At 48.7% G+C, this 26,727-nt stretch overlaps 1 protein-coding gene and 1 non-coding gene across 7 annotated transcripts in view; one reads left to right on the top strand and one right to left on the bottom strand.

Annotated features, from left to right (window-relative positions):
* Positions 1 to 26,727, bottom strand: part of LOC135388544 (transmembrane protein 135-like) — a 297,964-nt gene that overhangs the window by 116,919 nt on the left and 154,318 nt on the right. For all 6 annotated transcript variants that reach the window (XM_064618147.1, XM_064618145.1, XM_064618146.1 and 3 more), the window contains 2 exons: positions 10,861 to 10,926; positions 10,727 to 10,773 (listed from right to left, as the gene is read on the bottom strand). In XM_064618147.1, the coding sequence (XP_064474217.1) occupies positions 10,727 to 10,773; positions 10,861 to 10,926 (113 nt within the window). The remainder of the gene's footprint in view (positions 1 to 10,726; positions 10,774 to 10,860; positions 10,927 to 26,727) is intronic.
* Positions 11,449 to 11,521, top strand: Trnaa-ggc (transfer RNA alanine (anticodon GGC)). Its single transcript has one exon. It is a non-coding gene; the product is annotated as a tRNA-Ala (tRNA).

Genomic DNA, 26,727 nt, shown 5'->3' with positions numbered 1-26,727 from the left:
CTTCGACGATCTCGGATGCAGTTAACAGGACGCGGCTGTGTGATTTTCTGGGATGGGCGTTCATGATGAACCTGCCAACCCATGCAGTGACTCGAAGCATTCGGCTGAGAGTGCCGTAACGATCTAAGCTGAACACAGGCGGAGGACGTACTGCAGACGCAGTGTTGCACATCGATGGAAGGGGAGCGTCCTCAGTGCTCGCTGGTGGAGATGGAGGACGATCGGACCACTCTGAACGCCAATCATCGCAGGGCTGAGATAACCATGGAGGTCCACCAGAGAGACTGGTGCTGGAGGCCATGAGCAGAAACCCCGCGAGTTAAGAGATCTGCTAGGTTGTCCGGGCCGTTACAATGTTGCCATGCGGAGTCGGTTGTAAACCGGCAAATTTCGATCACGCGGTTTTGAACGAAGACCGGTGTCCGGGACTGTGCGCTTGTATCCAGTGGAGTGTGATGGTGGAGTCTGTCCAGAACTCTGCACGCAGCGGAGAGAGTAGTGGCATCTTTCGTGCATGCGCAGCCAGCCACGCAGCGATGAGGCACGGGAGGAGTTCCAGGCGCGGAAGAGAAACACTCTTGACCTGTGCTACACGTGCCTTGGCAAGGAGAATGGATGCGGTCCACTGTTCCTGTGGATTTACAGTGCGTAGATAGATTGTAGCTTCATACGCTCGGGGGCTGGCGTCAGCGAACACGTGGATCTCGTCGTTGCCTTTCGATGAAGTCAACGATGAAGTCAGAAAGCGCGGCAGACGTATAGAGCTTAAGAGCGGTAGCTCGGAACACCGGTGCGCCCACTGTATGAGGAGCGGGGCTTGCAATGCATCATCCCATCCCTCATCGCGTATCCATAATGACTGGAAGAATAAACGTGCTCGTATTGTCAACGGTGAGAGATATCCGAGCGGATCGAATATCCGTGCCACGCCGTGAAAGATACTCCGCTTCGTAACTAGCTGGTTCGCGAGATATGACGAGATGCCATTCATTGTGAACGTAACTTCGTTGGTGGGACGATGCCAGTGCAACCCGAGGACCTCAACAGTCTCCTGAATGCTCACTGTATCGTACGCGATGCCGTCCTGGCAGAATAGACGGCTGAGGGTCGGCGAGTTGGGGCACCACTTGCGGAGGTCCATGCCGGTTTCTTGCAGCATCGTGACTGCTTCACGATAAATCTGAAATGCATCTTCTGATGTGGCTCCTACGATGAGGTCGTCTACGTAGAAGGCGTGTCGCAGGCGCCCTGTAACCGCTGGGTACTTATGTTGTACAGTATCGAAGTGGTCACGGGGCGTGGCGGCTAGGGTGAAGGGACTAGATGCGGCTCCAAAGGGGGCACGCGTCATTCTCGACTCCTCGGTCTGGGGCATAGGCTTTCTGCAGCTAGAAGGTCTTGTATCCACAAAAAACGCAAGTTGTCGCGGTCTTCGGGACGAATTAAGATCTGCAGGTACGCCTTCCGGATGTCTGCGGTGACAATAGTAGGATAACAACGGAAGGACACCAACTGAAGCAGTAAGTTTGTGTTGATGTTGCGCCCCTTATGCAGTACTTGGTTTAACGATGGGGCACCATTGATGTGTGACGAAGCGTCGAATACCACGCGAACATTTGTTGTCACTGCTTCCGGATTACAGCATGGTGAGGAAGATAGCAGAGGTTCTCCTGAGGTACGTCCGGGGCTTTCTCTGCGTGGCTTTCGATGAAATATTCGGAAATCGTGTCGTGGTACTGCGTTACGAGATCCGGATGGTCTCGAAGACGCCGAAGCTGTGAGCGTAGTCACGTCTGTGCGATGCTGCGGTTATCAGCCAACATTCCACAGCAACAGGGCTTGGTGAGGAGTGCTACCTGGTACCGGTCTGCTTGTAACGTGACATAATCTTCGAACTGTTGTTGAGCTGGGTGAATCTGAGTTTTCCCGTCGACGAGGTCAGTGATATCAACACTGTCCAGCTTCCACACCTCAGCGGGGTCGACGTCACAGTGTTCTATTGGGCCGCACGCCAGCGAGAGTGCTGTGACTACTGTAGACGGAGCAGATGTGGAGTGATGATAGGATCCGTGAATCACCCATCCGAAACAAGTTTCTACAAGTGTGAGATGCCGTCGGAGACGTTGAATGCTGCCAGTTACCATCGTCCAGCAAGCCGTGCATGCATCGTCCATGCATCGTCCAAAATGCTGATGACTGCATCTACGGGGTCCGCGGGAGACCTGCATCGGCGATGTTCAGACAAAGGTCGTTCATCTCGTTCAAGATGGTAGCGTCCAAGGAGTGATTGGTAACCGCACAGACTTCAGGAACTTCTATTGCCTCGAAAGTTGATGGACTGGCTCCTGAGTGTCAAGGCTACCCTCTGAGAATGGTACGTTGTTGGAGTTTTGCTACGCCAAAAGGTGTTTACGGTTATGCTCTCCGTGCCAAGAAGTGGGCATTCGAGCTGCGTGGCGATATATATATCTTGAAGGATATAGGAACGATGGCCCAGTGACCAGTGTCGAAGGGTACAGAACAATACTACTGCCGCAGTTTCCAATGACGAAAGCTCCAGCAATTTGCAACAAAACAAACTGAGTTCGTGGGAGGCACGCTGCTGTGGTGACCGGTGCATTGGCCGTGCCTGAACTGTCAGTATTTGCGTGAACCTCTGCTGTACTGTGCTGGATTTGCGATCCCGGGCCGGGGGTATAGACGGTGTTGATGGCAGCAGGAGATCGCTCAGGACGGCTTGGTTGAATGTCGTGAAGCAGTGAAAGGTGATGCCCACGACATGTCACGCATGTGAGTGATCTCGACGATCGACATTCCCGTGCTAAATGGTTTCGTTAGCCGCATTTGAAACAACAGTGATCGGCCGCGAGAAGCCTGCGCTTCTCAGACGGAGGAAGCGTGACTTGCCGTGCGGTTATCCCATGGGTAGTGCTATTGCACAGCGGGCAACTCCGTTGATGGCTGCTTGTCGGTGTCAATCGTGCTGTTAAGGACAGCGCAGTCTGGGGAGCATCACTGAAGCAATCTGAAGATTCCCGTGCAGGGTGCTAGCGATGGGCGAGGCAGGCAATCTTCTCGGCTTTCTATATGACTGCGAAGAAACTTCATTACGTCTTCGACGGCTTTGATCAGTTCAGCGGTAAGGATGTCGCTCGTAACAGACGGTGAGGCCATGGATTCAGAGCTCTCGATCTGCCGTTGCCAAAATTCGACGTCCAGTTCCTCAGGGAGGCAGCGCATCACAACGCGATGTAGTATCACTGCGTAGGTTGATTGGGGAACGCTGAGGTTGTTGAGACAACCTGTTCTGAACTTAATTGAGTCGTAGAGATCTCTCAGCTTCTCGACGTCTTTGCCAGCTGCTACTGGATGAAGTCTTAAGAGCTTGTCGATGTGTGCGTCTACGAGTGCTGCCTGTCGTCCGAATCTTTGTTTCAGTGTACTAATGGCCGTATCGTAATTGGAATCGGAAATCCCAATCCATTCGGTGGCTCGCCTAGCAGGTCCGGACAGATAAGAGAAAATATATTTAAACTTCACTATATTTGGCAGTGATGCGCACTCATGAATCGTTGTCCGGTAGTGGTCCCAAAATCCCTGCCAGTCACCCACCTTGCCCGAAAATGCCGGCGCGTGCAACTTGGGAAGAGCGACGGACCGAACCGTGGCTGACTGGCGGTTACCGGTGGCTGCTGAAGGTGCGGTTTGCGGCCATTGATCGGGTAGAGCTGTGGGAGCAACCGTAGAGCTTCGTATGAGACGTTGGGCCTTGGATACAACGAGGCAGATGGCGTCCTGATACCGACTGGCCGCTGTGAAATCTTCCTCGAACTGCTCGTCGCTTATCCCTGCTTGAACGGATGTGTCGAGCTCCTTGAGCTCCTTAGACTTCTGATCAAGGAGGCGCGCCGTATCTTTGACTTCGGGGAGCGTGGGCTCATCATTACTGGAGAGCGCTTCGAGCCGATGCATGGGCTTCATAACGGCGGCGCGGATGATGCCTCGGGCCTTCTCGTTTCAATTCATGTCAGGATCGACGATGATATCCGGCTCGACGGATCAAATAAAATGTAGAGAAAAGGAGACCAGACCCGATGACCAGCGCACTGATTTTACTGGAAGATACTATCTCGTAGCCAAGCATACAAGCGAGTAACCAAAGCGCGAGACCCGCGCCCCCATTCTCCTCTTCGTTTTCAATCTTTAACAGTGCGTACCACTGACGAGGATACTGCGATGTTCCGCGTGCATCGTGGTGTTTCACAAGGAAGCGCCCCCCCCCCCCCCCCCGTTGGACTGGAGTAGGTCACTCGAGGTGATAGTCTTCCGTGGTCTATCCTGGGTATGGGGGGCGGTGAGCGTGCGAGAGGAAGTGAGGGTTACAGCGGATACTGTAGGGTTGAGGACGTGAGCAGGACGGAGGCGGTCGTTCGAGACAACTTCGTCGCGAGTGAATGGTGGTGGTTTTGGGGGAACGGCTGAGGACGAGGTGGGGGGCCAGAGTATGGCGGCTGGAGCGACTTGCGAAGCGAGTCTGTCCTCAGGAAAACATGGCAAGATGATGACAGGTCTTTGGCAACGTAGGAATGATGTGGTTGCGTAGAACGTGTTGGAGAAGGGTGTAAGTTTGCGAACGTCTCTTGGAGACGGGTGAGGTAGCCAAGTGGAAGCGATGCGATGTCGTGCTGAGGGGAGCAGTAGAACTCCGCAGGAAGACGTAAAGTTGTCGCGTAGACAAGTTTTGCTGAAAAACAACTCAACTCGGAGTGAACGGCATTACGAATGCCGAGGAGCGCGATGGGTAGGGCGGATATCCATGCGGTAGAATTGGCGTGACACATCAAAGCAGCCTTGAGGGTGCGGTGGAACCGTTCGACGAGGCCATTGGTCGCGGGATGGTAAGCGGTTGTCCGCAAACGGGAGAACCCAAAGATCTTCGTAAGGGATGATTCAAACTGCTGTCCGCGGTCGATTATGACTTCTGAGGGGACGCCAAAGCGACTGATCCACGTTGAGACAAACGCGGACGCGACGGATTCAGCTGTGGCATCAGTTAGATGGATAGTTTCAGGACAGCGCGTGAGTCCGTCTACACATGTCAAGATATAGCGCATTCCGTTGGCCGGTGGTAAGGGCCTCACGATGTCGATGTGGACTTATCAAAACGGGGGTCAGGAAGGAGAAAACGCGACAGAGGTGTGACAGTGTGGCGACGGATGTTGCAGCGCTGGCAAGGTATGCAGGATTGTGTCCAACGTCGAACGTCGGTATTCATGCCCGGCCAAACATAGCGTGCTGCGATGAGTCGCAGCGTGCGTCGAATAGCCGGGTGTGCGAGATTGTGTAGCTGATCGAACAGACGGCGACGGAGGTCGTGAGGGACGAAAGGGCGTGGGGTGCCGGTGGACGTGTCACAAGTAACTGAAAACGGGGCTCCAGGCAGCGCAACACCGTCAAATTTCAGGGGTGATGACGAACGACGTAAGGTGACAAGTTCGGTGTCCGATTGCTGGAGCAGCGCCAGGAATCCAAGGAAAAAGCAAGGGAAGAGGAGAGGGGCTCTATGCGGCTGAGAGCGTCGGCCGGGATGTTATCCGAACCTTTGATGAGGCAAATATCTGTGGTGAATTGGGATAGAAAAGCAAGGTGACGAATCTCGCGGGGCGAGTACTTGACGGCTGGATCTTTCGAACGCAAACACCAGCGGCTTGTGGTCTGTCAGAAGTGTAAGGCGGCGGCCTTCCAGGGTGTGACGGAAGTACTTCACAGCCGAGTACGGTGCTAGGAGCTCACGTCCGAAAGCGCTGTACTTTGCTTGGGCGCTGTTGATCGTCTTTGAGAAGAAACCGAGAGGGCACCAACGACCGGCGATTTTCTGCTGAAGAACAGCGCCGATAGCGTGACCAGAGGCGTCCACCATCAACGACGTGGGGGCGTCATGAACGGGGTGAGCGAGGAGCCCAGTGTTGGCAAGGCTTGACTTCGCTATCTCAAAGGCGGTCTGTCGCTCCGGAGTTGATGTAAACGGTCCCTCCGCCTGCCTGAGCATATCTTCCAAAGGGCGAAGTATGGTGGCGCAGGGTGGTAGGAAGCGTTGGTGATAGTTAATGATGCCTAGAAATCGCCGAAGTTGGCGCAAAGACTGGGGTGGTGGGAAGTCCATGAGAGCCTTGACTTTGGTGGGAAGGGGTTTGATGCCGTCGGCGTCAAGGCGATGTCCAAGGAATTCGAGTGCAGATTGTCCGAATTCGCATTTCTCCGCGTTGACGACATTCTCCCGACACTTTCACACATTTTCACGACATTTCACGACATCCCCTAGTCAACCGCTAGTGCGCGGAGCCGCGTTAAATAAATCATTCAGTATTTGTTCCTCTGCCAGTCGTGTTGTCCTTCCGTAACGATACGCTACAATTGCACAAACCATAGCTGAGGCTGTTGAGCGAAGAAAGGCAATAGACGGATGGCGAAATGGGCAATGCTCGAAGAAGCGGAGCTGACACCCAGAGGGTGGCCGGTGTTCATGGTCGGTGTTTAGGTCACCAATGCAGCGAACCAGCAGACTAGTGAAGAAGGATCCGACCACCGTGAATGTCTGGACGAAAACTGATTTAATTCCGAAGCGCTGGAGCACTGGGCGCGTGGTGGCACGTCATTGTCGTTGCTACAGACCCATTGATGGAGTTTGTGGTCGCTTGCCACTGCAGTCGTAAAGAAGAATTCCTTTTCCACCGCCTATCACTCAATCGCCGTACTCCCTCGCTTCTCTACAAAATAAGCCGGTTAAGTTCCTCAAACTGCACTGTCTGTGGCGTGAAGCTGGCACCAACTCCTGTACTGTCAACAGCGCCTTCCCCATCGGAACACCCTCCGTTGCCATCTCCTCGAGATTGGCTGTAATCACTTTTCCTTGGTCACTTTCCTTTGCCCCGTCCTGAACAATATTCAGTCCCGAAGCCTCCGCCTCTGTTTGGGAGTTCCCAGAATGACAGAGGCCTACTCTGTCCTGGCAGAGGCACGCGAAACGCCAGCAGGCGTCCTACGGGAGGTGGAAACGATCCGGATTTATGCGCAGTACCCCACACACCACCCCTACCATTACATTCGGCTCATCGATACTGACTGTCCGGACTATAGCTTTGACAGCGCTGTGAACCGCCTGAAAGTGCCTCACCACACCATCCTATGCCCCGTCAATGTGCACTCTTCGCAGTCCTCCTGTGTGTGACCACATTCCTGGTCTTCTGAAGAAAAACTCTGTACCTCCCGTTATTGCACATCAAACTTATGCTGGAGCACCTCAGCTCAGCTTACTCTGAACGACTCCCTGTGTACACAGATGTATCAGTGTTTCAAGGCGGATCAACAGCAGCCTTTTACATCCCACATGAATACCTTGACGTGGCACAGAAACTCCCCTACGAAACATCTACCGAGTCAGAGCTCTTCGCCGTACTGGCCGCGTTGAACCACATGGCGGATCAGCGCCTTGCGCGTGGACTGTGTTCACGGACAGTAAGGCGGCGTTAGAGATCCTGGCAACTTATTGTACCAGAACAGTCGGCGGCCTAGATACCATGATAGTCGCCACATACAACCGACTTCTATCCTCGGTTCATAACCTGTGTTTCCAATGGGTACCCTATCACACCGCCCTGCACGGAAACAGAATGCAGCCATCTACGTAAATATGTGCTCTTTGTGAATTTCATAGAACAAGGCTATATAATTATGAATTTTTTTGCCGACAGAGTAAGAAATTGTGGTTGTTTCCTTGGCAGATTGTGTCGTATGCATGTAACAAGATTTTATCTTACTCAGTATACCCCGGTCCACGCTCTAATTCACAATATTCATGCAAAAACAAAATACAGAAGCCGACACTGAAGATTTTTGTTTAAGTTTAATTTGTACAAGCTTTCGCGTGGAGGTCCACGCTTCCTCAGTTACAAAGTGAATTGGTGACACACATAAGTATATATAGTATAGACATATACACTGCTCTACAAAGAAAGGGAAGAGGAAAGGAGATATGGTGCCACATGTCTGTGTACAATGAATAGCTGGGCAGACGGATAGGTGACCTCTAACCGTTTAAGAACAGTAAAAGGTGTTGTTGTGAACAAAAAGGCTCGCCAACCCAGTTTCGCGGAAGGGGGGTCAGGAGTATGGGAAACGAGTGGCCCAGAATGGACAAAAGGGAAGGTTACGGATTATCTAATGGAGTACCAGACGATGACCGAAAGTGGGGATTCAAGAATTGTGCACAAATAAATATAGATATATGGCCACTAAATTTACATAAGCGGATATAACGAGCCAGGACTAAGATTCAGACCATTTGGTGTGAGACACTTGAATTGCGAAATTAAGTAGGACTCTCTATTCTTACGTTTAATGTCGGTGCGGAACCCAGATTCTAGCAATATAATTTTCAAATCAGTTTCAAAATCGTGATTAGGTTGATTGAAGTGAATGGCGACAGGAGTTTGGCGGGCATTTAGGATATCAAATTTGTGGCCATAAAATCTTTTTCTCATTGTGTTGGAGGTTTCACCGATGTATTGTGAATTGCACTTGCTGCAGAATATCAAGTAACAAATATTGGGTGAATTACAGTGGAGTGAATGACGAATTTTCAAACAGAAGTCACCCAAAGTGCTACGGGCAATGGTGGACGGCGCGATAAATTTACAGGTCTGGCACCGTGTACTACCACAGGGATAACAACCCGGCGAGCGCTTCATCATGCATGATGACGTGAGGATGTCGCGCAAATTTTTCGATCTACGGAATGCTACTAATGGGGGAGTGGGAAAAATTTCCTTTAATTGCTCGTCGGCATGTAATATATTGAGGTGGCGTCTAAGAATGGAATTGGTATTGACAAGTGATTTATGATATGTGGTGGATAAAACTACATTACTTAAGTCCTCTTTGCGTTTCGGGGTGAATAAGGACTCCCTGGATAGGCTAGATGATTTGGCAAACGAGTCATGGATGAGTTCACAAGGGTAATTTCTTTTTTCGAAATCAGATACCATTTGCTGAGCATGTTTTACAAAATCAGTCTGATCTGAGCAGATTCGTTTCAGGCGCAAGAACTGACCATATGGAATACTCCTTTTCTGGTGATTGGGATGATAGCTTTCATAGTGGAGATACTGGCGCTTGTCCGTTGGTTTCTTGTATAGTTCAGTGGTCAGCCTACCAGATTTACATGACACTGTCACATCAAGGAAGTTGATGGATGACCTTGAATAGTTACAGGTAAATTTAATTTTGCTATGCAGAGAATTGAAGTGATCAAAAAATGACTGCAGAGATGCCTCATCACCAGACCAGAGGACAAAAATGTCGTCGATGAACCTGAGATATATAAGTGGCTTAAGGGGGAAAGAATTGAGGGCTGAGTTTTCAAAACGACCCATGAATAAATTGGCATAATTAGGTGAAACCCGGGAGCCCATGGCAGCGCCATGAATTTGGACGAAGTGTTGATCGTTGAATACGAAGTTATTACAGCTAAGAACTAGTTCTAAAAGGGGGATGATAGCCGGCATGGGAAGAATATCGGAAGGGTGAGAATTAAGGAAGTGTTCAACAGCAGAGAGACCTTCGTCATTGGGAATGTTCATGCAAGTGAGATTATGTGCGTAAGGACTGTGAGGTGAAATACAGTCCCCACTTTGTGACATTTATCTATCCCATGCATTTAGTCCAAAAACGGACTCATTTTTGTGGCTATTCATGAAGACTCCAAAAGGACTAAATTTGCCACACACATTAACTTTCGTCCTTTGTGCACTTTCATTTGCCACGCTCCCTTGGGATGCCTACTCCTTTTTGTTAACGCGTGGTGATGAAAGTAGTTGACATACATCAGTTCCATTCTACGTACCATAATTTAAATTTCTCCCACAGTCGGTAATTTTGGGCAGCGTGAACCATTATTTGAACTGGTTATCGAATTTTTTTGAAGGGTTCAGTTCCAGTTCGGCTCCAAGATGGCGTCAACAGTTTCGGTTCGGTTCCCAGTTCGGCTAAAAATAACGGTTAATACGGGTTAACGAGTTCGGTCCGACTCTCTGGGTTTAGTCGCAGCAACAGGTTCGGAATGAAATCGGTCGGCGTTACGCATTAAATTTTGCGTGAACCTTGGAAAAACCTTCAGAAACCTTAGAAATATTGAAGACAGCGCATGGGGAAGCTGCTTTGTCAAACTCTCAGATGGTCTTCAATGTTTCGAAGGAAAGCCGTTGAGGGCCGTCAACAGCGCTCTGGGCGGCCTTCATCGTCAAGCACCGGTGGAAATATGGCCGTCCTCAAAACTGCTATCGAGTTAGGACCCAATGTTAGGCTAATCACGGATGACGTACCTATAGGTCCTCGAGCGGTTGAGAAGGGTTTCGCGAATGCGCCGTGGCATTGCCACAACGGGAGTCGTCCACCACTTCAATGCCCCGAGTCGCACGTCATTGGCTGTGACGGAATTTTCGGTACGAACGAACATCCCCATCTTTCCCTGCCTCTTTATAACCCTGACTTGGTACATTTTCGTTATCCCCAAAATCAAAATCCACTTGAAAGGACACCATTTTGACACTACTGATAACGTCTAGTCAGATGCGAGGAGGGCTCTAGACAGCTTCCCACATGCAGAACTCCGCTACTACAATGGAGAATGGCAGCTACGTAACTTAGTTACATATCTGGTGTAACTTACTTGAGGAGCAGCATATAGAAGGCTGTGGTGAGGCAGAACATGTATACCTGCACAGGGAAGACATGTGTCATGATTGATATGATTGTCATGATGTTCTGATGATTGATAAGGTGGTAGGAAACAATAATACCTACCTCACCGTACTTGACGGCGCGGACAACTTGGCGGGATGCTAGTATGCGGTAGATAGTTTCAGATGCCTGGAAAGGATACGCAGTTTTTTATTACATCGCGCAATGGGTCATCAAAACTGCATGCTCTCCTATTGTTTGTACGTCACATCAAATTTAAGAAGCGAAAAACAAAGTGAGCAATGCTGCAGTTCTGGATAATGTTAAAGGGATCGCTTTCTAGCGAAACTAACAAAAAAAATGTTCTGGCCATGTGCAATAGACAATGAACAACTCCCCGTCAATTCCTTTCGTTTGAAATCGATGTATATTCGGAGTTTTCAGTATTTTCCTGTGGGCACCGGCAGCGCGGCCAGGCGCCGGGGGTAGCAGCATATTATCGGAGGCTGCGATCGGCCTGCGTGACGTTTAGTAACGTTGCTTCAGGGTTGGAGATAGGAACATGAAAGAACTGATGTTCAACAGTTGCCGCCTGCGTCGATCCCGTCGTATGAATGTGTGTATGAGTGAGCAAAAATGTAAGAGTGAAAGGAGGATGACTGAGAGAGAGTGGCTAGTTTGTCCCTTCAGATGACGCACCCTGGAAGGCGTGTTAGCTTAGCTCAATTGGTAGAGCCCTGGACCGGCAATCCAGAAGATGTGGGTTCGAATCCTACAGCTAGCTAACCTTTTCAGTGACTTTCATCTTTCATTGGAGATAGGAAGCCGTATATCTGCCAGGGAAACGGGAACGCCCTGTTGTCACATTGTTGTCAGACTGACGTACATCATTCTCCGCGGGAAAGCCTACTTGCGTCGACCTCTTTGCTTTCGGATGCCTACAATAAATCATACCGGTCGTGGAGGGAAAACGCTGTCACATGGTGTTCCGCAGGGTGCGCTGCGACAGCGTTTTCCCTCATCCGCATACACAGGAAAGGAAAACGGGAGCGCTTCTACTTGTGCGTCGAAAAACGACCACCAGATCGCCTTATTTCCAGGCCTTCCCCTCGTGCTATAACTGTCTCGATTTTTGTTCTGAAAACGGCACTGTTACCAGTGGCCCCAAGGGTCACGATCTCCCTATAGGGTCAATCGCCTATCTTTCATAAGTAAAAAGTTAATTAGCGAACGTTAATTAATGCATCGGCACACAAAGCTTGCCTGTGACCTCTTAAGGCGGGCCTTTAGACGTGGAGTGCATCGCCATTGGTTAAAACTGGGAAAAGGTGATTTTTCTATTTTTAAAAATTACTTCTATAGTTATGGTGGACACGCTGTATATTCTGGAATTTTGTAACTTGATGTTAGATCTGAAGAAGTGCAGCCTTGTGCACGAAAGTCTAGTCTCTTTAAAATTTAAATGATCTCTACAGTCTTCTTTATGTTGGGCAAAATCATTGTAAAGTAAACATGACTATCCATTTCTTGCCATTTTTTTTTCTGCAGTTGGGAGTAACCCTCAGGACACATGCAAGAAAGGGAGTCTCTTTGGGATGACGACCCCGCATCACCTCATGAGGATTCAGTGGTTGATGAGTCGTTCATGTTCTCAGGCATATGGAAACTTCAACAAATAATAAATGAGAAAGCTAGTCAGTGCTAGTCAGGGATGTTACATTTCAGGTACTACTTTTCGTGAATGACTTGTTGACTTTGTCCCAAGATGGAGCTCGCCACAGCTCATTTGCCTATCTGTTAATGTCGCGGCTTGTGCTGTGTTTTTCTACCCTCAGAACAGTTACTTTGGATCAGGTAGGTACATTTCATTTAGACATGGCAAACAGGAAGCGGTGTTTCTTAACGTGACATTGCAGTGGCCTTCCTGCTCTACTGCGGCCCTTAAGCGTGAACGGAAAGCCACGAATTATATTCACTGTACTTTTATTCTGTGCTAAGTAATGCTGTTCAAGTTCTGTCAAAGGAGCATGTAATGCCACACAATGTAGTAATATAGTCCTTGGAGTGGGAGGAATGGCAGCTCATGAATGCAGGAAGGAGACTGCTATGGCATGACAAGTGTTTATCTATTGTACATTTAACCACTTATTTTATTTCTTATCTTTCACCAGCGTATCGCGTCATGCCATGTTCTATTAATTTGGAACATGCTCATTTTAGTAGTCCGAGCAGCTGTTACACAATGAGTACACAGCGTCTGTCTGTCTGTGTCTGTGTCTGTCTGTGTGCGTGTGTGTGTGTGTGTGTGTGTGTGTGTGTGTTTGTTTCCCACCGTGCCCCTTGGATTTCCTCCCTGATGCTACACATGTTAGGGACAGGTTCTAGAACCGGTACTTCCAGCCAAGGGAGAATTACTTTCAGGGGATTATCATGCTGGCAGATCAAACATATGGTTTAAATTATTTGGTGGACGGGAACTGCGTAGCTTCACACAAAAACTACTACTACTACCATGGACGAAGTAAGAGTGGTTTCAAATCCAGCTTTCTTGTGTTACTGATATTATCACACAACATGTAGTATCCACTATGATCCTTTATATGGGGGCACGTACAGTGCAATCAACAGATACTATTTACAAATCTGTGTTTCCTACTGTGTTGAAATGGGGTAGCTTGTATCTGAGCGACATAGTGAAACACAGGCAGCCAAGGACTTTTGATGCCCTCAGGAAACTGGGCAATACATTGCAGGGACTCCGGATGCTGACCGAATTTCCAGAACACAGAGATCAAAGCTGCGTTTAAACAGCAAGTGGTTAGAGAAATCCAAGACAGATGCATGCGTAAGCAGTCCCAGATACAATAGAGAGTTTTAGTACATCGTACGCTATCACCTTTTCGTACGCAAATGATAGCGTTGGTGGTTCTGCGCACTGCGCGAAGCTCTCTTTCTGTTATGGGCGTGCGCAGAACAATGAACGCTGTCCCTTACGTATGCAAAGGTGATAGCATCCGATGTACTAAAACTCTCTATTATCTTAAAGTAGATGGGTAGAAATCCAGCGAACCGAGCGAACGTAGATGGGTAGAAATCCAGCGAACCCGCGTCACTGTAAGGTTGGAATTCCTAATGGGCAGAGTGTAAGACTACGCAGAATTTCTTCAAACGACACAGATTACGCTGAGAAGCTTGACGAACTCTGCAGTACACTTGCCCAAAGGGACTATCCAGACTCCCTCCTAACCGAATTCCGTCACAAGGCACTCACACTCGACCGAAACGAGGTTCTGGAAAACCGGAAAAATTCCGACACGTGCCAAATAAGCTTCATCACAAGATATTCCAACGCACTTCCAAACATCAAAGCCATTCTACAGAAGCACGAGCCCCTCCTCCAAAGCAGTGACCGACTGAGCAACATATTCACAAATCCCATACAGGTGACATACCGACGCGCAAGAAACCTGGCAGACTCCTTGGTCAATGCCAAAATCAGCAAAACAAGCACCCCGTACACGGGAACACGACCCTGCAACCTCCCGCGCTGCAAAACATGCAAGCACGTTCAACACGCTAACTCCATCAAAAGCACTGCGAGCAATTACACCCACCCCGTTAACCACGCATTCACATGCACAAGCTCCAATGTCATATACTGCATTGAATGCGGCGACTGCTCTATGCAATACATTGGTGAAACCGGCCAACAAATGAACAACCGCCTTACCGGACACAGGACCGACACGTCCAACAAACTCCCCAAAGCAGTCGCCGAACACTTTAACGTTCCTGGTCACAATTTTGACAACATTAAACTATATATTCTAGAAACCGGGTTTAGATCCACACGTGACAGACGTGATAGGGAGTCTTATCTCATATACAAGTTCAACGCTCTTCACCCGTCCGGTATCAACAAATCACAAGGCACCCTAGAAACACTTCACAAATAAAATATGCTTTTCCCTTCTACCGCCATTATCATCTGTTATGTTCTGCATGGCCACTGCTTTCTGCTCTCTTTATTGCATGCCACAACTTTGTATTACAAATATTTATTTAAAAAAAAAAAAAAGAATGCTCGTTTTCGAGTTTTCCCCACGTAACACCAGCTCCGGTGGCGCAGCGGTAACGCGTGCGCTTGGAGACTGGGAGGTCCGCGGTTCGAATCCGCGGGCCGGCTGTGCCGTCTGGGGTTTTTCCTGGGTTTCCCTCAGATGTGTAATAGGCGTATGCCGGCACAGTTCCCCTGAAGTCGGCCCATGGACGCAGCTATCCTCCCCCCGAGCGGATTCCGCTCGGTCTTCCACTTCACCCTTTCCTCCTCTCCACCATCTTTCCCTTCCCGAGAAACATGCCGCCTAATCAGGCAGGCAGACCTCTCGGGTTCCTCCCAACGACACTCCTCCTCCTCCTCCTCCCCCACGTAACCAATAACCTCCTTATCTTTCGCTATGCTTGCCAATTCTTCCCTGTTGTCCCGTTCCGTCCACGTGTTCGTGAACCTTCCATTTTTCTGTAACCGGTCTGTAGCCTAGATCACTACGTTCACATAATCCCCTCCACACTCTAACAAAGCAGCCATTAACTCCGGCCGTAAAAACCCGTACGGAGCCTTTCTTCCCTCCGGGCTGTTGACCCACAATTCGCGTGAACCTTTAAACACGTCACACCTAACCCTTTAAATACCATGCCAATGATGAGGACGGTGCCTAGAAGAAGAACAGTCTCTGTTCGAAATATCGGCGGCTTCTGTCCTGAGGCAACTCCCTTCCTCTATTATCTTAAAGGGAATGCACGGGCAGACTCAGAGTGATACTACGGCTGCCTGTGAAATAGAACGAGGAGAGGGGGAAGATATATAACCCTTTTCTTTCTTGTCTGTGATTCGATTGGTTAGTTGTGATGCAGCAACCAGTGTGTGTATATTCCAGAGTCTGTTAATAAATCTATCAGTTGAGAGCTAGCAGTTGTGTTGTAGCTGTCTCATCCTGTCCTTGGTTGCTTGTGTTTCACTATGGACATGTTTGCTATTGCCAAAAAAAGAAAGAGAAAGTACCATAGAAAAACATGAAAAGATCGACCTGGAAAGCTGCCTGTTCTAGTGCTCACACGGAGGCAACGCAATGAGGTAACGTGTTCCATTCATGAACTGTACATAGTAGTACGCATCACAACGGCAACCAATTATTCATTTTTTTTTCTTGAACTATTTCGCCTTTTGGAGCTTTCATTGTCCAGCCTATTATTGGAGCTTTATGTGATTCCCCTCTCGATATATTTTAAGATTGCTGATCCTGTACAGTTCGTTAATTTTGAAGCTGCGCTGGGGTACAAAAAGAGAATTATCACATCTGCATTTGAATGTATAGGGATAGTTTGTAAGTACTTTCCTTGTTGACATTTATATTTTCACCAGGTCCCAACATTGTTGATTGATGGAAAATGTAAATAAATTGATTTATTTGCTTGCCAATACATAAATGCATGTCAAGTGACGTCTTTTCTAAGGAGATATTCCCTGTTCAGACAAAAGTTGTAATGTTAAAGGGGCTCAATGATGGTAGAGTCTAGCATTGTTTTTTGCCACTTCACATATATTCACTGTTATTCGTGTGCACATGTAGGACTAGGAAGGTACAGCATGTGCATAAAAATAATTTCATATACAGCTACACATATGGTTCAGAAGATTAGGTGATGCACTACATAATAGATGTCCAAGCACATATACTTCAAGTATACTTCATGTGCGATGGTGAATACTCGAGTTACACGGGCTGTGTAAGACTGGCGTTTGCGAATTTGGTAACGTGCCTCTAACTGTAAAGGTAAGGGGCAGTCGAGAATGCTGCGGACATGGCTGCATCTTACAAAGTGCTTATCATGTTCTACATGATAAATATTAAATATGAAGCGATGTGTGCAATAATTCCTGCGAACTGAATTAATTCAGAGGCTGACCACTGATCAGACTTGTACAAAATACTGCGCAAAAGTATTTAAAATAAGATACTAAATACTCTACGGAAAAAGTATTTAAAATAGAGTACAAAATACTCAAAACTGAAAGTAATTTGAGTAGAGTACTAAATACTCTAAGAAGTATTTAAGATACTATTTAAAGTACTTTAGTATTAGCAGTAAGTGAAACGCGTTTTCTGAACGTGGCCTTACAAATGAAAGGAATAAACTTCATCAGCCATGCATATCTTTCATTTGCAACGTCTTGGTGTCAAGTAATGTTTGGTGAACTTTGGTGAACCCAAGTAAAGTTTGTTGATATGTTCTGACCCAAAACTTCGTAATCCCTCCTGTATGTCGGTTCGGGTCTTTCAACCTCTGGCATGTGTTTATTGCTTTGATGACCAAGTAAATAAATGCCGGGATTATCTTGTACCTAATCCCCTGGCGATTCACATGGCAATATGAATAGGAACGGTTTTCTGACGAAGCTGGCTATTGAGAAGCAAGGCCAGGCTTGGGACCAGCCTATTGTACAAGAGGATAAATGACAGATTCGCGAAGTCCCGAAAAAAGAAAAACAAAGAAAAAGGGGGTTAAATTCCAGTGAGCTGAAAATCTCGGCACGGCGGGAACCGTGCTGGATATGGCTTGACGAGGAAGGAAACTATTTTGAGTACTGAGTAGCAAATACCGAAAAACCTATTTTAAATACATTAAAAATACTTGTTGCAAAAAGTATTGAGTAGAGTACCAAATACCGGAAAAAGTATTTAAAATACTGTATTTTGAGTACGTACTCAAGATACGTACAAGTCTGCCACTGATGTCACCGATGACGACAGTCACATAAATTGCCTCTACCACTTTTACACCCCATGGGTCGAGTTGAAATAGCACTCTACAGAGGGTCAGGTGCACCCGCTGATCTGCTTTCTAGGACCTATGCTATGCCCTAACTCTTCAGACCCCCCAAAACAACATTTCTGAGTGGCAATATGTGCTCTGGTATTTCTTTTGTGTTTGCATGGTGTGCAACCACATGGCTTTTGGAGCTTTCGTGTGCATGTTTTTGTGCTCATTAAAAACAAAATCTAGATGTTAGACATGAAGTGCTGTAGTGTGTAGCTGCTACACGACACATAGGACATGGGAGTGTGTGATTCAGAGAAAACTTCTGGAAAATGCACAGAATCCCACAAAAAGTAAAATCCGATTGGTATTTTGTTTGACGTCGCTCGTCGTTAAATAATATCGTCGACGGTGTTGCACACTGATAAATCGTACATAAAACTTGTCCCGTAGCAATTTGCAGTTTCTCATATACACAGCACGCTTTTTCCTGCAAAAATAAAACGTTGTCGGCATTTCGTTGCTAAAACGGTTGTCGAAACGTCAGTCAATTTCCTAAGATACCTGTCCCTACACGGGGCAAGTTCTGTAAGGGGGTTAACGCAGACATGAGTTGATACAAATTGTTCGAGCTCACAAAACACAAACGACGAATTCCAGTCACAACCTCGCTCAGAGATATTCCACCAAGGTAGTTCACGAATTAGTTCGCAGCTGCTGCACTGTTTACTCATCGTGGAACCAGCGGAACCCGGCTGTTCGCCATCTTCAAGCACACATACGTGAGCCACGAAAATCCGTAGGTGGAATCCACTGACAAGTACGAAGGCGCGTACACGTCACAGTGCCCGTTCGGGTGCATCTACGTCATAAAACATGGCTGCGCCCATGTGTGTTTCGGAATGAATTATCTGTTTTTTTTTTGTTTTTTTTTTTACATGATACTGATAAGGTAAGCCGGTAAGCCGCAATCATTACCGAACTGGGGAGAATGAAGGTGTATTTTGGGGAGAGTTGGATGTGCGCTTTCAGAATATTAGAACCGTTTCGACTATTTAGGATATCGGCATAGCTGACCTTTAAAATAAAGTTGTTGTTATCAGCGATTCGACGCTTCGCGAGCTGTAGCTGTAAGCTTCGCGAGCTGTGCTCCTTTAAAAAGGGGCATGAATACGTTACGAATGGCCACTTTCTGTAGCCAGGCACAGGCCGACTGTTTTGTTTGTCAACGTTCCAAATGACTAAAATTAAGGGGGGGGGGCATAAACGATGGAGAGGAGGCTGCTATATCGCATTTCCCCGAACACCTTAACTAATTAATGAATGCATTAATGAATCTTAGGTAACTACTTGTAGTAGTTTCATAAACTTTCCGATAGGATGTCTGCCTGGCCGCATAACCCATCTGTGAAAACCGCATCTAGGTAGCTCTCATAGTTTTATTATAAAAATTATGCAAATGATGAAACATTCAAGGACGGTTACGATTCCTGTAACGCGAATTCCAGCTTCAGCTGTGTGTGGTCGAGTGAGGACGCAGTAAAGTTTGTGCACAAACTGTTTATTTCAATGTGATGACCACTGCTTTGTGGTCGTGAAATGGTTGAGTATTTTCAATGACCCTTTTGATCAACGACTTTTTGACCAATGATATTTTTTCAATGACCAAGTCTATGCACGACCTGTGTCTGGTGGTGGGTTGACGGGCGTCGGTGCGTAGCGTGAGGTCTAGTTGGTGGAACATGTTTTCGAGGAACACCGTGTTTTTGACAACAGTTCTGAACTGGGGTAGTTGGTACGTACTAAGATTAAACATCGTAACAGCGCACGAGACAAGGACGAAGGGAGAACGGAGACATGCGATTGGATAACAGCGAATCGTATATATCAGTTCTCCTTTCATTCTTGTCTCGTGCGCTGTTACGATATTTAATCTTAACCGTGTTCTTGCGCGTTGAGACGTCCACATTCAAGTCCCCGACGAGCAGGAGCTTGTTAGTGTGGTACGGTGTGAGTGCGAAGACTATATAGTCGTGCATCCGTTCCGTTGTGGTAGGCAAGAAGTAACACACGGCTATCACGAGTCCACTGGGAATCTGCACTGCACAAATCTCCCCGATGGCTATCTTCACAGACGGGCACGTGAAGTGGTATAGTGGTTAAGGCTAGTTCACATATACGGCAACGGCGGGACGGTGAACGACAATGGCAGGCCGACGCGCTGCCGTCGCTTGTCGCAGTTGTTCACACTGCTTTTTTCCCGCAGTAGTGACGTGCTTTCCCGAACAGCGCGGGTTCTTCCCTTTTCATCGCTTCTTCCTTTCCTTCTCTCGCAAGACTAAACAAGCACGCGCTGCCAGGTTACATACGCAGCGCCCATTGGTCGATGGAGTGTGGACGAGGTCATGGCACGGCAAAAGTTGAACATGTCTCAGTTTCCATTTGCCGTGTGGCGGAGGCTATCACGGCGTCACAACGGCGAGGGAACTGCGCGATTAGCCGTGCCGCAAACGGTCGCCGTCCGCTGTTGCCACTACCAACAACACAAACATACCTTGAAGCAGCATATCGAATGGGCCTGAAGAACTCACTGGGTTTCCCTCAGCAGTCAACATGCGTGCTGGTCTATGGAGAAGTGGGATCAATGCCCCTTCGCCTTCTCGCTACCAAACGCCTCCTAAGGCAATACGACAGACTACACAAGTCCCCTACCGGACAGCAAATAATCCGACGAATCTGGGACTACCGTGGATCACGGAAAAATTACTTACAGGATGCTAGTCTACCCAAGGCCAATCACGCGTCCGGAAGAACCTCCCTTTCTGCTTCAGCGTCCTGACTGCGAAAGAAATCTCATGTGCCAAGCATGGTGGCCAACACACTCGCCGAAGAAGCTATCATCGAGAAGCATAGGAACGCATTGCCAATCTATACCGATGAGTTCACCAACCCAGTTTCTAGAAGCAGCACTGCAGCATTCTGGTGTCCTGCACTGGAGCTCTCCTGGGGTGGGGGCATCGTCAACTAAGTTTTCTCGACATTGGCTGAACTCGTCGCGCCCAACAAGCCTTGGAGTCCTTGTGCAGCCTTACAGCACAGCGCGTGGTTCTGCTGACTGACTCCAAATGCGCACTCAAACGCATTAGAAATCGCCAGGTCGACGACACGATTTTACAATCAACCCCTGGAATCCTGGAAGCAGCTTCAAAGCGACGGTTTTGCTGTAAGCTTCCAGTGGATTCCTTCACATGTTGGAATCCCGGGCAACGAAGAAGCGGACCGCATTGCCAACAGCTGCCAACATCCTTCCTCGGAGATCCCTACACCGGACGATGCGGCACACAAGAGGAAACACTTTTCGGATTACGTTCCTGAAATCTGCCTTGTCGCATTTCCTGAAATGCGTCATTTCTCTCAACCCTGCCCCGTCAAGGACCTCATCCGCAAGAAGGCTACCCTGCTTCACAAACTGAGATGGGAGGCTGCACTAACACCTGTCCCATTCGACGCCTCCGGTTCTGAGGATATAACGATTTCCTCGGTACCTTGCCTACACCGCTGGCCAAATTTACTGGCCCTGTCTTCCGTAAGTGGCTAATTCTTTAACCCGTAAATATGAAAACCGCCTCATAGGAGCTGCTGAGAGAAGGTGTGGAAGTAAGTGTGTCGACTGTGTGGAGACATGTGTAGATGCTCCAAGCAGCCACCGCTTTTCAGGTCAGGTAAATATATGTTTTGCAACTGTTATTTTGATTTATCACAGCCACATTTTTCGTATTACACGTGCGGACCTTGAGTACAGAACGAATAATAAAGCGGAGCTGTTTTTGCTGCACATGACGGTAGTGCCGGCATTTCCGGCGTTCGAAGCCCAGTGTGAACGAAAGGGCCCCGAAAGCTGTAAAAGCCTTGAATGAATTCTCTTCGTTTGCGACTTTCGACGTCGTAGTGTGAACATAGCATAACTCCATGTTCGGGGAAACGATGTAACACTTCCCCCAACAAGCTGCAATCGTTTCTTTTCTCCGCAACCATTACATCGTCCAGGAAGACTTGTACTCCTGGTAAGCCTCGAAGGGTAGCCCCCATACGCCACTGGAAACTTGCAGGAGCCGAAGACACTCCAGAGGGCAGACGATTGAAGCAAAAGAGTCCTTTGTGCATGTTGACCACCGTGCACTGTAGAAAAATACTGTGATTTCTACGGGCGTTTAATAGTATCTGACGACGGCGTGTTACCGTAAACACAAATACTGCGAAAACTACGTAAAGCGGTGGCGCCATCATCATGCGCCGGCCCAAAACTTGAATGCGGAGGCAAGGCCAAGCCAAGTACGGGACATTGCCGTCATTCGCAACCGCCGGAAGCGGAACATCGTGCGCGGACGATCGTTGATGAAGGAGGACGAAGTGGTCGTTGTAAATCTCGTGAATGCACGTAGTCAGGTGAGCAAGTTCTGTTCGCACATCCTGTTCTTTGCCATTTGAGCGTGGTGCACCATATGCCTGGTTTTTGTTCAACTTATGGGACACCAGTAAATCGTGGCTCGCGTTTACTGTGGAGCATCTCCCTAGTTCAGATCTCCGTGTGTCATATGCGTCCTGGCTCGTAGGGTCATCAAGGCGCTCTTATTGTAATGTATCGTTGCGGAAGGTGCCCTTGTGTTTTCAACACTCTTATGGGCTACGTTGACCACTGTAGACGTGTACATGAAGCGAGCAGAATACCGTGCTGTCATGCATTATGTGTGTACAGGGCGGCAAACTATGCAACACTCAGATGTCACATTTTAGGACGTTACAAGAGCACTCCAGGACGGTCGCCTCGAATCGATTTGCTCTCCGAAACCATGAAAGTATGTCACGTCCATTCGTGCTCCCGTCTGTTCAATACAAATATAGAGATACTGTCACATATGAAGCAGCACATACGAGACGGCCATGATCAGATATCCTTATGAACGCTGCCAGAAGTAGTTCCGTGCCGTCTCAGCGTTTTGTGTGCACCTTCTTACACTCTAAAATCGGTACCTTATAAACGTACCTTATATCGAGCTGTACCTGATAAATATCAGGTACATCCGCGCTTTTCCGCAGTTGCTTTAAGAGGCTAGACAAAGGATCTCGCTTTGTATGTATGAGGTACAAGCATATTTATGGGGTACACTGTCAGTTTATGAGGTACCGTGACTTGTACCGTATAAAGCTGTACCTCTTGCGCAAAATCTTATTGTGCTTTCCGCTGCTTTCAGCACTTCTTGCGTTCAAGCATGGTCCTTTGATACTCTCTCTGCTCACGGAACTCCGCCGGAAAGTTAGCCTAGGGACCGGAGCAGCCGCGCGGCGGCGGGCGCATAAGCAGTAGTGTTGTAAAACTGTGTTCGGCCAAAAAACGGGTCTGCAGCTGGACGGCTGCGACACGGAGTGATAAGTGGCTGTCATGACGCATCCAGGAGAAGGGGGGCACGGAACTCCAGTTTCCCTGGAAGTAGAGGGGAAACTGTCTCCCTTTTTTTCCTGTGTCTAACTGCGTTTCTTGTTTTTACTTGTTCGCACTTGGAGGTCTCTGGACCCCAGGAAAAGGCATTAGTTTTTTAGTCGCAAAATAAACCTCGCTGAGCAAAGACGTCTTTGTGCTACGTGTCTTCTTATCGGTCCCCTTTTACCGGGCCAACGACAGCTTCACGGTGTCATCCATATATTGTGTAACGAGTGGGATATCGCAAGATATTATTCCACTACATTTTCGGGTGCCAAAACCCGGGATTACACTTGTGAAGTTCTATCGCCATGGATCGATTGAAGACAAGGCGTTCGGTTCGACGGACGAACACCACCAAGCTGGTCAACGAAGTGTGTTCATTGCTGCAACAGCCGGACGTCACCGTCAACGCCCTCCACAGCCTGCGGGACCGTCTCATCGCTAGCAACGACGAACTGAAGCAACTTAACGTGCAGATCGACCCCCTCGTTGCGGATGAAGATCTGGAAGCCGAGTACTCTACCGTCGGAGACTACGAGAATGAGTTCGTGAAAGCCCTGAGTGACATCAAGAGTAAGTTTGCTGCTTTACAAATGTCATCAAGCGCGTCTCCTCCTGTCAACAGATCGGCAACTGGCCCCGAAAAGCCCCGCAACACTGGTGTAAAACTTCCTAAACTTCAGTTGGTTCAGTTCAAGGGAGAATTATCACAGTGGCAACCGTTCTGGGAACAATTTGAGGCGACAGTCCACAACAACGATCAACTGTCGGATGTAGAGAAACTGCAGTACCTGCGTTCGCTTCTGGTTGGCCCAGCAGCTTGTGCAATATCAGGATTACAGTGCACAGCAGCGTGCTACAAGGACGCGCTGGACATTCTCACCCAACGTTTCGGAGACAAACGCCGTATCGAACGTGAGCATCTCCACAATCTGAGACACCTTCCTCGCGTGAAGTCGTCAGAAGATGTTCCGGCGCTCCGAAAGCTGTACGACCGGGTCCAAACGAACACACGCGGCCTGCAATCACTTGGGGTCTCCAGCACTACATATTCCTCCATGATGGTGGACATTCTTTTATCGGTGCTTCCGTCCGACATCGTGGTTGAATATCACCGAAAGTTAAGCACAATGGAGTCCTCCTGCCGACTGGAAGATGACGCGCCCTGTGCTTCATCTCGAGGATCGCCGGATGCGGCGTCGGATGCCTCCCAGGCCTCTACAGAAATGGTGAGGCTCCTAAATTTCCTGCGCGTGGAGATCGAGAGCCGCGAACGCGCGGGTGTGTTGGACAGTAAATGGGACAGCACACCAACACCCAAACGTAAACACGGAGGGAACCCTCCATCGGCGCTCGTGCTCCACAGCACCGGCAAGGTGAGCTCCGGTTGCTTCTTCTGCGGATCAAAAGGCCATAATGCAGATACTTGCACGGGAGACCTTACATTGGAGGAGAAGAAAAGGAAACTTGGATCATCGAAAAGATGCTTCTGGTGTACAAAGCAGGGGCACATGTCTAAGAACTGTCGGTATGGGGGAAGATGCGCAAAATGTGGTGGGAGACATTGTGTATCGCTATGTGATCCATCCTGGAAACCGAAGTTACCGCAGGATGCCGCCCAGCAGATGACCACCACCAACTTGTTCTCCGCGAGTGCCTCTCCGACTTTACCGCACACGGAGGTGCTACTTCAAACTTTCCGCGCTTGGGCTGTTACGGATCTCAACTGTGCATACGTGCGAGGCATAATTGATGGCGGTAGCCAACGAACGTTCGTCCGTGAGGACCTCGTGGACAAGCTGGGATTACCAGTAATTGGAACAACCAATATACGCCTCAATACTTTCGCAACTTCGTGCGCAGACCATCGCAGCAGAAGCTTGAGGGTTGTTCAGTTGCGTCTAAGGAGCCAGTACAAGACCACAGAACACATCCTCGAGGCAATCGCCATACCGTTCATCTGCGAAGACGTGGTGCAAACGCCCATCGACGACTCTTTCGTAACGAGCTTGGGTCAACAAGGTATGGAGATTGTGGATCGTCTCCTTTTCCCATCTATCGCTGGCGTCGAGGGAATCAGCCTGCTTGTTGGTGCTGACCAGATGTGGAAGATTTTGTGCGGGGACGTCCGTCGCTGTGAGAGCCATCCAGACCTCGTTGCCATCTCCACCGTGCTCGGATGGACATTTCAGGGACAGCCCTGTACCAGAAGCACCATTACCGACGTCGCTAATGTCATGGTATGTGTGCTGCGAGCAGGGATACAAAACGATGACCATCAAACCTCCCTACGCCAGCTATGGGAACTGGACAGTATCGGAATAACAGATGATCCAAAATCTAACACACTACAAAACGAAGAGGTCCACAGAGAATTCGAAAAAAGCATCGTTAAAATTGACGGCCACTATGGGGTCTCTCTCCCTTGGAAGGCAACGCCAAACACTTTGGACGATAACTATGCCGTTGCCGAGAAGAGATTGCACAGGTTAGTCAACCGGCTCACCTCAGATGGCTGCCTCACCGAATATGACGAAGCTATCAGGGGGTACCTGAGACAAGGTCATGCTGAAAAGGCTCCGGACGCCACTGGAACACACGGGCGTGTGTACTACATGCCGCATCGAGCGGTTATAAAGCCTGACTCATCATCAACCCGGCTCCGAGTGGTCTTCGACGCGTCCTCGCATGCCAGTAAATCAAGTTCCCTCAACGACCATCTGGAGAAGGGTCCCAAGATCAACTCCGACCTAGTTCCAGTGTTGCTCCGGTTCAGGATGAACGCAATTGCCCTGACAGCTGATATCGAGAAGGCCTTCCTTCAGATCGCCATTAACGAAGCAGATCGCGACGCTCTGCGATTCCTGTGGCTTGCTGACGTGCCGACAGTCAACCATCCGTTGCCAGCTGTGGAGGAATGGCGCATGACACGGGTGCCATTCGGGACAACATCTAGCCCATTTCTTCTAGGAGCCACCTTGCAATACCATCTCAGGAATGCGCGGGATGACCAAGCGGACGTCGCGACGATTTTGGAGCGCTCGTTCTACGTAGACGACCTTCTCGCGGGCGCCTCTACAGTGGAGGAGGCAAAGACAATAAAGGACACAGCTCAAGCCTTGATGGCGGAAGCCGGCATGAACCTAACGAAATGGAGTTCGAATTCGACGGAGCTACAGCAGCATATCAACGGCACGAGCTCCACTGCGGCTCCATCAATAACGGAACCCGAGAAACGTATTAAAGCGGGAGAAGTTTCCAAAGTACTTGGAATAGTTTGGGACCACAAGAACGACTGCTTCAGGTTCTCGGGTGAACACTTACTGGAAGTCCTCACCATCCTACGGAATACGAAACGTTCCGTACTTCAGATGTCGGCACGGGTATTTGACCCTCTTGGATTTCTCGCACCGTACTTCATCCGCGTGAAGATCTTATTTCAGCGTCTTTGGGAGATCGGTTTGGATTGGGACGATCCTTTACCAGACGGCACACTGGCTGACTGGAGATCATGGAGTTCAGAGCTGAGAAACCTACCAACCATAACTGCTCCGCGATACCTAATGACGGGAATAAGTCGGGCGGAAAATCTCCAACTTCACGTATTCACCGACGCAAGTCCACTAGCCTATGGCGCATGCGCCTACCTACGAGCAGAAGACAACGATAGGCAGGTCAGCGTCAACCTA

This window comes from Ornithodoros turicata, chromosome 3 (genome assembly GCF_037126465.1).
Source record: "Ornithodoros turicata isolate Travis chromosome 3, ASM3712646v1, whole genome shotgun sequence".
NCBI classification, from domain to species: Eukaryota; Metazoa; Arthropoda; class Arachnida; order Ixodida; family Argasidae; genus Ornithodoros; species Ornithodoros turicata.
This window is presented reverse-complemented; position numbering and strand designations above follow the sequence as displayed.